Source organism: Scyliorhinus canicula, chromosome 4, assembly GCF_902713615.1.
Source record: "Scyliorhinus canicula chromosome 4, sScyCan1.1, whole genome shotgun sequence".
In the NCBI taxonomy this organism is placed as follows: Eukaryota; Metazoa; Chordata; class Chondrichthyes; order Carcharhiniformes; family Scyliorhinidae; genus Scyliorhinus; species Scyliorhinus canicula.
The window spans coordinates 99,419,090-99,432,341 of NC_052149.1; the positions used below are offsets into that span (position 1 = coordinate 99,419,090).

General features: G+C 39.6%; 1 protein-coding gene across 2 annotated transcripts in view; it reads right to left on the reverse strand.

The window, feature by feature from the left end:
• cdc73 (cell division cycle 73, Paf1/RNA polymerase II complex component, homolog (S. cerevisiae)) overlaps positions 1-13,252 on the reverse strand; it is a 435,381-nt gene that overhangs the window by 155,089 nt on the left and 267,040 nt on the right. The window contains exon 14 of one of the 2 annotated variants that reach the window (XM_038794881.1): positions 7,362-7,376. The exons of the other annotated variant lie outside the window; for it this stretch is intronic. Coding sequence (XP_038650809.1) covers positions 7,362-7,376 — 15 coding nt within the window. The remainder of the gene's footprint in view (positions 1-7,361; positions 7,377-13,252) is intronic. 2 annotated transcript variants of the gene reach the window in all.

Genomic DNA, 13,252 nt, shown 5'->3' on the forward strand with positions numbered 1-13,252 from the left:
TCCTTATTTGCATAAATAGCACAGCTAAATAGCTACAAAGCTAATTGCAATGTAGTCAGATGTGCAGACAACACTAAAATAGGAGCAGCAGTAAAGTTTGAAGTGAAGGATTTACAAAAGCTCTTTTCTCACATACCCCAACTCCTCCGCGGAGCCCTGCATCCAACTGCAGTTTGAATTCCCTAAAGTTTACATCTCTCCAAGAAGCCTAAGGATTACACATTATCATTCTTTAAGGGTCTTTGATACTGGAATTAAATGGCAAGACAAATTAAATGAAAGTAATTTCAATACAATCGAGAGTAAAGCATTGGTTATTGGCAAAGTAGTATGCAATACAAGGTTTTTCAAAATAATGAATAATGGAACAAGGCTGGGAAAGTGGCTTGGAAGGCTGAGTGAAGTCATCACTCTCAGCAAGGCTTAGGACAAATTTGTCATAGAATTCCGACAGTGCAGAAGGAGGCCATTTGGCCCATTGAGTCTGCACTGACCGTCAGAAAGAGCACTCCACCCAAACCCACTTCTCCACCCTATCCCAATAACCCCTTAACATAACTTACACATTACTGGACACTAAGGGGCAATTTAGCATGGCCAATCCATTTAACCTGCACATCTTTGGACTGTGGGATGAAACCAGGGCACCCGGAGGAAACCCACGCAGACACAGTGAGAATGTGCAAACTCCACAGTCACCCAAGGCTGGAATTGAACCTGGGTCCCTGGCACTATGAGGCAGCAGTGCTAACCAATGTACCACCGTGCCTTTATCTCCTTTTGCCCCAACCTATCCCTGGTCTTGTATTCTGCCCTACCTCCTCCGATCCCTTCCCAACGATATAATTCTGTACATCTCGACCTTGATTCAGTTCTGTAGAAGGACTATTCAGATCTGAAACATCAAATCTGCCTCTCTCTCCACAGATGCTGCCAGACCAGAGTTTATTCAGCCTCGTATGGATGGAAATTGTAGCTTCCAAAAGTTAACAGCTCTTACAGGTTAGAGTTTAAAGGACTTAAGAAACTTTTCATGGCTCATTGATTTTAGTGCAGTGCATTGATAACAGAAGACGTTTGCTATTTATAGTCTTGCAATCAATTCTCCAAAATTTCCACCCTTTAGTTTAAAAGCCAGCATGAAGCATTTTCTAAGACATAAATTTGTTCAACTGCTTACTTTAAGTCCTGCAATAGATCTTTTGCATTCAGCATGGTAATTAAAGAAGTGGTAGCTGCTGGAATAATAATGATAGGAGTCCGAGAACCCTTCTTTTGGCGGTGGGCTTGCCTGTGAAACTGGTCTTGAAACAGATTTTGAAGTCAGCAGCAAAGGAACGGCACTCGCCATTCACCTCACAAACAGCTTCCCTCAAATAAATTTACAGGCATTAGAGTACAGATTCCATCTTTTCCAGCTTCAGATTGAATTCAGTGCCCTGTACAGGGAATCTGTGGCATCCGAAATGAGCAAGCAGCAGGAAAGTGAATCAGCTAGACGGGAACATCCACACAGACGTGTAGAATTTTCACATTGTGTACAGTTTTGAATTCTTTACTGCATTTGAAGCAGTTCATTGAAAGTCTACGAGACTGGTTCCTCGGATGAAGGGGCTGCCTCTTGATAAAGGTTATGCAGGTTGGAACCATATTAATTGGAGTTTAGAATAATTACAGATGATCTTATTGAAACATAAGATTCTGAGGAATCTAACACTGGGTGGTCCAGTTTAAAAGTAAATGTTCTGCCATTTAAGGTGGGGATCAAGAGGATTTTATCCCTCAGAGCACCGCTAGCTTTTAGAATTCTCTTCCCAAGAGAGCAGTAGAAGCTAGGTCATTGAATATATTCAAAGCTAAGTCAGACAGATTTTTGATCTACAAGGGATCTTCATTTTTCAGATCATCCAAATTAAGTGTCATCAACAAATATTGATATTGAACACTCAATTCCTAGGCCTTGATCATTTATGTATATTGTAAGTGATAAACATTATTTAAATCTCATGTGGAATGCCCATGTGGAACCAGTCTCTCTGGGCTCTTCTCAATTGCTTTCAGTGCTCACCTTTCTGTTCTTACCCTGTGCTTTGTTATATTGTGATCACTATTTTGCTGTAAAAACAGGTCAAGTGGTGCTTTTTTTTCAACAAATTGATTGAAGATGCTACATTCCCCTTTTCAACTTAATCATTGACACTATTCCCAAATATTTTGGGATCATTAAAATACCATACAATTAGAACTCTATTGTCAATACACATCACTCTAATTTGTCTGCAAATTTCAACCTCAGTTGCTGCAATAACCACATCAATGCCATGTCTGCGGGGGTCTCACCCCACAACCTAAAGACGTACAGGTAGGTGAATTGGCCATACAAAATTACCCCTTAATTGGGAAAAAAAGAATTGGGTACTCTAAATTCAAAATGTTTTACAAATAAGATGTATTTTGTTTCGATCAACAAGCCACAATTTCTTTGACAGCCAGACCATATAAACTTTGATACAAATCTGAGACACTAGGATATGACAGGACACATTCAAGGAGCAACAATGCAATCTGGTCTCACAGGAAGTCTGGATGTACTAATAAATAGTATGAGTTTTTAAAAATTAAAACACATTTCCTTGTATTTAAAAAAAGTCTAGATTACAAAAAGTAAATTATAGTATTCGGCCATTCGCTCATATTATCTTTTTTGTTTTATAAATTTAGAGTACCCAATTCATTTTTTCCAATTGAGGGGCAATTTAGCGTGGCCAATCCACCCAGCCTGCACATCTTTGGGTTGTGGGGCGAAACCCACGCAAATATGGGGAGAATGTGCAAACTCCACACAGTGACCCAGAGTCTGGATCGAGCCTGGGACCTCGGCGCCGTGAGGCAGCAGGGCTAACCCCCTGCAGCACCGTGCTGCCCACTTTTTTACCACTTTTAATGTGGCACAACAGCATCTAAAAAGGAGACTATCAAGAGTGCATACAAAATTAGGCTATATACTTCAACGACTCCATTCTTCATCTATTAGAACATAGAACGATACAGCGCAGTACAGGCCCTTCGGCCCACGATGTTGCACCAACATGGGAAGTCAAAAAATAAAGGCCATCTAACCTACACTATGCCATTATCATCCATATGCTTAGCCAATAAACTTTTAAATGCCCTCAATGTTGGCGACTGCACTACTGTTGCAGGTAGGGCATTCCACGGCCTCACCACTCTTTGCGTAAAAAACATACCTCTGACCTCTGTCCTGTATCTATTACCCCTCAATTTAAGGCTATGTCCCCTCGTGCTAGCCACCTCCATCTGCGGGAGAAGGCTCTCACAGTCCACCCTATCTAACCCTCTGATCATTTTGTATGCCTCTATTAAGTCACCTCTTAACCTTCTTCTCTCTAACGAAAACAACCTCAAGTCCATCAGCCTTTCCTCATAAGATTTTCCCTCCATACCAGGCAACATCCTGGTAAATCTCCTCTGTACCCGTTCCAAAGCTTCCACGTCCTTCCTATAATGAGGCGACCAGAACTGTACGCAATACTCCAAATGCGGCCGTACTAGAGTTTTGTACAACTGCAACATGACCTCATGGCTCCGGAACTCAATCCCTCTACCAATAAAGGCCAACACACCATAGGCCTTCTTCACAACCCTATCAACCTGGGTGGCAACTTTCAGGGATCTATGTACATGGACACCGAGATCCCTCTGCTCATCCACACTACCAAGAATTTTACCATTAGCCAAATATTCCGCATTCCTGTTATTCTTTCCAAAGTGAATCACCTCACACTTTTCCACATTAAACTCCCATTTGCCACCTCTCAGCCCAGCTCTGCAGCTTATCTATGTCCCTCTGTAACCTGCAACATCCTTCCGAACTGTCTACAACTCCACCGACTTTAGTGTCGTCTGCAAATTTACTCACCCATCCTTCTGCGCCCTCCTCTAGGTCATTTATAAAAATGACAAACAGCAACGGTCCCAGAACAGATCCTTGTGGTACGCCACTCGTAACTGAACTCCATTCTGAGCATTTCCCATCAACCACCACTCTCTGTCTTCTTTCAACTAGCCAATTTCTGATCCACATCTCTAAATCACCCTCAATCCCCAGCCTCCGTATTTTCTGCAATAGCCGACCGTGGGGAACCTTATCAAACGCTTTACTGAAATCCATATACACCACGTCAACTGCTCTACCCTCGTCTACCTGTTCAGTCACCTTCTCAAAGAACTCGATAAGGTTTGTGAGGCATGACCTACCCTTCACAAAACCATGCTGACTATCCCTAATCATATTATTCCTATCTAGATGATTATAAATCGTATCTTTTATAATCCTCTCCAAGACTTTACCCACAACAGACGTGAGGCTCACCGGCCTATAGTTACCGGGGTTATCTCTACTCCCCTTCTTGAACAAATTATATATTATACCTTAACTTTAAAACATTTGATTCAAATGTCTTCTTACCTCCATAACTACATTTTGAATTCACATTTCGAAGACCTGACCATTTTTTGTTCGAAGAAAAAGGAATTTTGCTACATTGTTTTCCACTGCATGCACCATGCATCCTAAAATTACGATCCTCTACTTCAAAAGGTCACAAAAGACTTTGTTGCATATTTTAGTGTCATTTGGTACAGGGGGGAGAGAAATCACCCCAATTAGCACAAATGCTCTTCCAATTTTTTTAAAAATCAGCTTGTTAAGTGTTCAAGCATGGTTCAAAGCCATATACATTAGCAACAGCAGAGGCAGAATTTACGCTGGTTTTGAAAAAGAATGTTGAATTGAATTTCAAATCATATAACACACCTCAGATAGAGCATTGATTAAAAAATAGAAATTGAGAAGCCGCTGCAGATCTTGCATTTTTATCTTTTAATGAAACATCTGATACAAACGTGACATCAATCTTAACTGCCTCTCAATACTAGGACATTAGTTCCATTCATCAATGCCATATAAATTAATTTTGCAGCTATTTGCATTCCGAACATCCACAAGAGCCAGTTACACAATTACATTTATTGATACATACTTAGTTGCTGACCTCAAACTGTCATACAGATTGTTTGTTACTCTAATAACTGACTCATTAGTACTGCTATAATTTATAAAATGTTGCGTTGTTACGGATGCTACAGCCACTTTCCTGCCCACCAAGCATGGATTTACTGATTGCTGTTCATGCTTAAATAAATATGAAGACTTCACATCCAAAATACATAAAACAATTAGTGCCGGTCGGCTGGTTATGACGGTTGCACTTCCAAGCAGTGTCAATAATTCACTGTTCTTCAATATATATTAACATCTCACATATAAATGTGCATATTCCCAAATGTAACTATATAAATGTTTGTTACACATGGCTATTACCTAATACCAAGTGTTACGGCTTAATTATGCAATCAATAAAAAAAGTTTTGGAGCCAGTTTATTGGCCAATAGTTAATTACATGACCATTGATTTGTACATATCTGACTGCTCAATGGACATTGTGGCCTCTCAGAGTTGTAATTTTATAATCGAATGGGCTCTGGACTAACATTTATAAAGCTATGCCACAAAGAAGTTTAAAATTATTTTGAAAATTTAGAAAATGGGTTTGTTACTTCCTGGCTTATCAGTAAGAATTCTTCAATGGAATTGGCTGCTCAGCTGACTTGATTACGTCATTGATATCTGACATTAGAGATTTGCTTTAAATAACGCCAGAATTAAGTTAACACCATGAAAGGTGAAATCGACATCATGGAGTTCTTAGATCTTTGTGGACAGCTTTCTTCAAGGTCAGTGCAATTGTTATGTTGCTGCCAACTGCAACATCTTGTCAGTTTAATTACAGCTGATTCCTTTCTATGAATGGCTGGGATATGCCTGTTTTTTGTTCCTGGTTGCTTTCCTCTATCCTCAATCTTCAATTCATTCACAGAAAAATAGGTCCCTTGCAAAGAAGAGGGATCAGATCAAAAATTAAGATTTCTATTGCGGAGAGCCAGGTTTTGTCCTGGTTAGGTAAGCATTTGTTTTGCAATAATTAGTTCTCTCATCACTTGGTGACAATGCTTAAAGGAAGCCTAATGTACAAACCAAAGAACTGCATTTTCAATAGTCTGTGGTAAAAAAAATGTATAAAGGGACCAGGACACAAGCAAACAAAAGGATGGAATAGATATCTAGGTGCGATTAGGCAACATTTGCAAAACAACTCTAACTGTGCGAAGAATGACACTAACAACCAATTTCAGTTAAACACTTGGGAAACAGAGGGAAACACTTACCATAGCTAGCAGATACAAATATTCACATACAGAGCCCTGTCTTTTGCTAACAGTAAGAGCATGTGCACGCACTGCATTATTTTAAAAATATTTTGTTAATTTATCAGTTACAAACCCAGAACTCAAGAGCGTGGACAGGGGCCCCTAATCCGGTTCTTTGTCTGCTCCAGAAAACAATTCAAATTGAATCCAACTCATCCAACAAGAGAGACATACCAGACCCAGGCATTACACCTGACCTCACGCTCAAAAGCTTGGGGGATAGCCTTTCCCTGGCTCATTCCCCTTGGTAATGCTTTGACCAATCACAGTTGCCCTACCTGATTTGAATTTAAATAAATGATTAGCAGTTAACTGTTCCCTGGCACCTTCTTCATGGCAACCCCTCGACCAATCAGTCTACTTGCTTGGTATCAACATTTTTTTCATGCAGTATAAATTGTTCCCTTTGAGATTTGGTATTCTTGAACAATATCTTGAAGAAAGCAAAACAAAAAGCTTTGACAGCATTTCACTTTTTGAGCAATGCTCGGATAGATATCTGCTAAAGCTCCAAATATTCCCTTCCCACTAGTACTCTACAATCTAAGCTGTGGCACCCCAATCTATCAACAATATTTAGGATATCGAAGCCATACATGTTGGCTAGCTCTTGCCCCCATCTCCCAATCCATTTCCATTTTCTAAAAATCTATTCCTAGCCTAGACCCTTGTCTATTCTCACTCATTTATATTACAGCACCTCCCAGGAGAAAGTTTTTCTTTTACTATACGCTACTTTTACATGAAACTGTTGAAGAAAAGTTTCCATATCCGAACTTATATAGATGCAAAATAAATCTTTAGTAAAAAAATTTACAGTATGATCATTCTTCTCATAGTAAATACCAGATTACTTACTGTAGACATGGTGTTTCTACATTCACCGTATAAGCAGAGTATGCCATCTTTAACCAGGAGCAAGTGAAAATTAGCTATTAGCTCTGCCAGTTAAGAAATTTGAGCCTATGTGCTAATACTTTGGTGGATCAAGTTTCATATAGGACCTTACCTTGAATACAATTTCCTTCAAAGCAGAGGAAGCAGTGAAAAACATAACCAATGCATGTTAATATCTCCAAGCAGCGACAAGTCAGCAAGGATGAACGAGAAATACCTTCGTGAATGGAGCTTTCAAGAATGGTAAAAAAGCGATGACACTGAAGCTAATTATTTTCCTCACAAATTTAGGAATCTTGAAAATTGACAAAGAAAATAACAGTACGTTTCCAACTGCCTAGGTTTTCAAATCACCGTGGGACATTACAGGCCAAATTACTAATTCTATTAGCTAGGCGACCAAGAAGCAATGCTTGTTGAAAACACAATTAAAGATGGTACTTTGAAAGAAACTCTGGCCATTTAAGCCCAAGACGTTAACACTCCTGAGCAGAATGAGTACAAACTTCCCCTCCCTTAGATTCAGCCAAAACATTTGTTTTGGTGCCTTGCTCTGCACTGTAACCAATCACTGCTTGTCGATGTACCATTTGTCAACGTTCTCTGTTGATTATTATTTTTACCTACTATGTACGTACTGTGTACGTTCGCTCAGCCGCAGAAAAATACTTCTCACTTTACTTCGGTACATGTAACAATAAATCAAATCAAATCAAAACAAAACATAATACCATATTGTACGATGTTTTCACTTTTGTGGGACAACAATAGAGGGCATTCATTCAATGTTGGAGCAATCCAAAACTAATCCAAAGCTCTGTCCCTTCCTCATAGTCTTGTACCTCCCTTTGCTTCAAATGCACTCAAAGATGCATTGGTGCCTGCTTCAACTACCCTGTGGCAAAATATTTCATATTTTCTTCTCACTTCTCAACCCATTCTCTAACACCAGGTATTTCCTCAGGGTTTGTCCTGCTGTCAACAATGTTGGTGGAAATATTGCTCAAGTGGGTAAAATGGGTTTCCATCAAATATACAGTGACAGAACATCTGACAAAATTCCAGGCATTTTAAATTGATTTTCCTATTCAGTGTAACCTTAAAAAAGTTTCAGTTTTTTTAATTGTGCGTTCTTTGCTCCAGAAGAAATAATCCACGTAACCAGCACTAGTATTTGCTTCCAATATCTCATTTCCTAGTGTTACCCTGGTGAATTTAGATTCTCTATGGTTTTAATAATCTTTCTGAAATGAAGTGTAAACGTTACACAGCAGCCCATTTGCTGCTTCATCTTTAACTTGTACGAGTTTAATACCCTATGCGCTTAACTCTCTTCAATACACCCCGATCTATAAATTCCAAAATTCTATTGGACTAGTTTATGTCTTTATCCAAGTGCAGAGACATCCTGGGAAACAGACTGGTATCGAGTTCGCCAAATATTCTATGTGAGCCAGCTGTTTATTTGGAACTCCAAAGCATATAGATCACGAATTAGTTGGCAAGAGCATAATACCAACAACTATGTCAGAATTGCTGAACTAACTAATTTAGGCTTTGTTATCTTTTGAGAAGGTTCCTCTTAAAAATGCTAGCCTTACTTGAGCCAGATGGTTGTAGGTTGAAGCAACATGTGTCACAACACCCTGGGCTAGTGCACGAGTCAAGTCCAGCCCCACTTGACCTGGAGTTGCAACAAAAGTGAGGTTAGATGTTTTTTTTAAATACCCGAGGACCTTGGCTGAGTCCAATAAACTGTAGTAATCAGGATTGCAACTGTAACACAAGTAACCTTTTATTTATGTATAGTATTATAATTAAACTGACAGAAAAATGTAACTGTCCAATACCCTTTCCTACCTGTCCCCCCCGACCCTCTTTCCACACACTGACAAAGCACAGGGGGGAAAGTGTGTTTGAGAGATAAAGAAAATATTAATAAAATAAAAGGATCATTCACTCATTCCTGTTTTGGAACTTTGCTGTGTAGAAACTGGCTACCATGTTTCCAACAGCGTTTATGCTTCTTAAAAAGTGCATCCTTGCCTGCAGAGCGTTTTGGAGCAGTCTGTGGTATGAAAGGCATCATATAAAAACAATGAACTTAAACAATTTGCATTTATAAATGAAATGGCTAACAATGGTGCTATCTTCTAGTCGAAACTATTTCCAATTAAGGAAGCTTGCAGATTTGAAATGTTGTATTACTTGACACAGGTGGGGAGAAAGGTGGGGATGAGGGAGGGAATTGACAACAGGATTAGAAGGATTGTGGCGGTGGTGGGGGTCCAACTTTAGCAATAGTTAGTGACTTATAGGAACATGAGTTTTAATTCAAACGTTGAGTCCACAAAATCTAAGTATACAAACTAAAATCCCAACAACATATTCCATACTACAGAGCTAAAGATAGGCCAGCATTGCGGAAACGTTTTTATGCCTACACACATTAAATGTACAAAATTTAATGACAATTTCTGGTAGCTGAGTGAGGAATTTACTTGGAAGATTGAGTGTAATCAAATACAGAAAATGTTGAGTCTCACCATCAAATCAAAAAAGTTGGCAAGCTGGTAAGAAAAGGGCATATCGCCATCAGAAAATAGGTAACAGGATTTTCCCAAATGCTGCAGATAACAATTTTCAACTTAAATCTTCAAAACTTCCTAATTATGAACAGGTTGCTCACTTTAAAAGCCACTTCACTACTTTGAATAACTGGCCCCATAATATAACCTCTAACAGGATATTACTTTTGTGCTTTACTGAAGTTTCCATAAAGATTAGATTTAAAATGTATTTATCAGTCAAAAACTAACAGTAATGAGAACCACTTACAATTATGAAAAATTCAGATTATCTATTAAAATCAAAATTTAGGGCAGTAACTGCTTCTAACTGATGAGATAATACATTTTTGCACTGTTTACAAAAATTACATTGTGCACAGCTCCCTTCAATGTTGTACATTCTCTTCAATATTGCACTGATTCTCTTTCATCATATGTAGTGCTATGTGACTCACAAATTGATTGTAAAAACTTGTCCATCATCTGCACATTGCACACAATACACGTGACAGAACATAGAACAGTACAGCACAGAACAGGCCCTTCGGCCTATACCAAAATGTATCAAAATGTACCATTTTTCCCCTAAATCTCACTTATCACATTTTCAGCCCATTTAAACAATCTTGCATGTTTCAGTTACAGTCCATACTAGAAAGGAAAACAAACTGCTTTCCAGAATTCATCTGATTTAATAAAAAATTTGGCGAGTGCAGTTGGCAACTATATCAGCTATCTTGTATGTTAATCATATCTCTAACTGCGTTATAGAAATAAAAATGTTCCAAAATTTCTCATCCCACATAATTTCATTTCAAACATTCAACATAAATATTTACAGAAAATACTTGCATTCACAGGATATTAAATGTATACATTCTGAAGGACTGAGTGAATATCATGCATCTTGAGTTGCAACTACTATACCACAGAGTCATGCTGATGCAAAGTGTTTAACGGAATACATAGCGGTAGCAATGAATAGCACTGTTGCTTCAGAGTACCAGGGGCCCAGGTTCGATTCCCGGCTTGGGTCACTGTCTGTGCGGAGTCTACACGCTCTCCGTTGACTGTGTGGATTTCCTCCCGGTGCTCAGGTTTCCTCCCACAAGTCCCGAAAGACGTGTTATTAGGTAATTTGGTCATTCTGAATTCTCCCTCAGTGCACCTGAACAGGCGCCAGAGTGTGGCGACTAGGGTTTTTCACAGTAACTTCATTTCAGTGTTAATGTAAGCCTACTTGTGATACGAATGAAGATTATTATATATGATTTTTTTGCTGCTGCTGCTGAAGTTTTTTCTCTATTTCTAGCTTTCCTCCTCTGCACCGAAGGCATTAATTATTGCTGTAAGCATGGGTATTAACAACCTTTTGGCACCTTGGTTGACTGGCAATCCTTCATACAGTAATCTGAGGGCTACCCAACAATGAAGAGCATTGAGCCCAAACTCAACAAATGCTCACAGAGTTTTTTTTTAATAAATTTAGAATACCCAATTAAATTTTTCCAATTAAGGGGCAATTTAGTGTGGCCAATCCACCTACCCTGCACATCTTTGGGTTGTGGGGGTGAAACCCACGCAGACACAGGGAGAATGTGCAAACTCCACATGGACAGTGACCCAGAGCCGGGATTGAACCTGGGATCTCGGCGCCGTGAGACTGCAGGGCTAACACATTGCGCCACCATGCTTCCCTAAATGCTCACAGAGTTATTGAATACAATTAGGGTCAGAAATACAGATTGCATTCTCCTTATCTCAGGTGTACTATAGTTAATTATCAACCCCAGTTGGAATGAGCTCATACAACACATGAATTACAAACAAATCTGGGACTGTTCTTTACTGAACTGCAATTACTAAATTGTCAATGTAACTGTATTTAGGACAGTTAGGTATTCATGTTAAATTAATTTAAAGCTTTTATTAAATATACAAAAATAGCCCACTACTTCAGGAACTTTCTGCACGGCAGAGAAAGCTACAAGCTCCTTTTACTTTTTTAAAAACTAAGTGCATTTTACAACTTGGAGAATAGTGCAACAAAGTTACAAAATAATACACCACCATAAGCATGGAGAAACAAAACAGCTTAACATACATCACAACTGGTTCGATACAATCATCAGACCAAACTAGATAACCCCGCCAGAGACCGAGGGAGAAACAGGATGAGATCATGAAGACATGACAAAATGGTGCACACCCTTCCATGTCGCACAAGCCTGCTATCATCACAAGAAATCAGGATAAACATACCCTTCCATGATTGGGCGTGCACTAACATACATTACCCTCCAGTCCAGCAGGGCCAACAGCACCAATGAACCATCACAGTCTCCCCTTTCCAGATATCAGACCCATCAGCATCCATGTCGGAGTCAAGAACAGATTTGTCATACCCACTCTGACAAAAACAAAAGATACCCAGAGAAACCTCCTTCCTCAACAAACCAACCACAATTATCAGTCCCACCTCAGCATGCACCAAAACTAATCATCACGTTCTCACAGGTCAAGAGAGGAGTAAAGAGAGATACCCAAGCGGAGGAAAAGATGAACAGAACCTCACGGATGAGTCAGAAGGAACCCAGTCTTCTCATTGATACAAAATCCCCCCAGGCCATCGAAGGACACGGATTCTTAAATTCAAATAATATTAAATAACATTCAAAAAGAATGTTTAAAGAAACCCTGAAACGGGATGAGCTCTAACTGGCGGGCTATCCTCAATCACAGTGAGGACTAAACTAATCTTATCAACCCGATTTGCCCACCCTTCAACCTGCCCAGGCTCCACTCACCTTCTTCAGAAATAAGATGGGGTGATAAAGAAACACTTCCCTCCCCCCAACCATAAGGAATATAAGACACAGTAACCAGAAAGAGTAAAATTGTGCACAAATCACACTTCATATAATTGACTTAATATGATTTTGCTCTAACACCATAAGCAACAACACGGGCCATCGCACTCAAATTTCACACTCCCCTGCAGGAAAAAAAGACAGCCACAAATAATGAACAACATGGTCACCAGGGAGTAAGATTCAGGATTACAGAAGAACCGCAGGGTAAACAGCAGGATAAAGACATATTCCACATTGCTCCAGAAGGCAAGGGATAAAGCAGGATCAACAATCACTCTTCAGGATCTCTCAAGGATCGTAGGGATCAAAACGCGACACACCATCACTTTCACTATGCCATCTCTCCCGACGCCCAGACAGTCCACATCCTCGGCCCTTATCAGCGAGAATAACTCAACCCACTCAGCCACCTCCAACCCCTCACAACAAGCATAGGAGAATAGGACAATACAAGACCAACAGACCTTTGGCCTCAAAGACAGGATATGTTGCGCTCCATTGAATTGGTGGTGCCCAGCATCCAAATTAAGGTCACCAAAGCATGGCAGTCAATTTGTGAA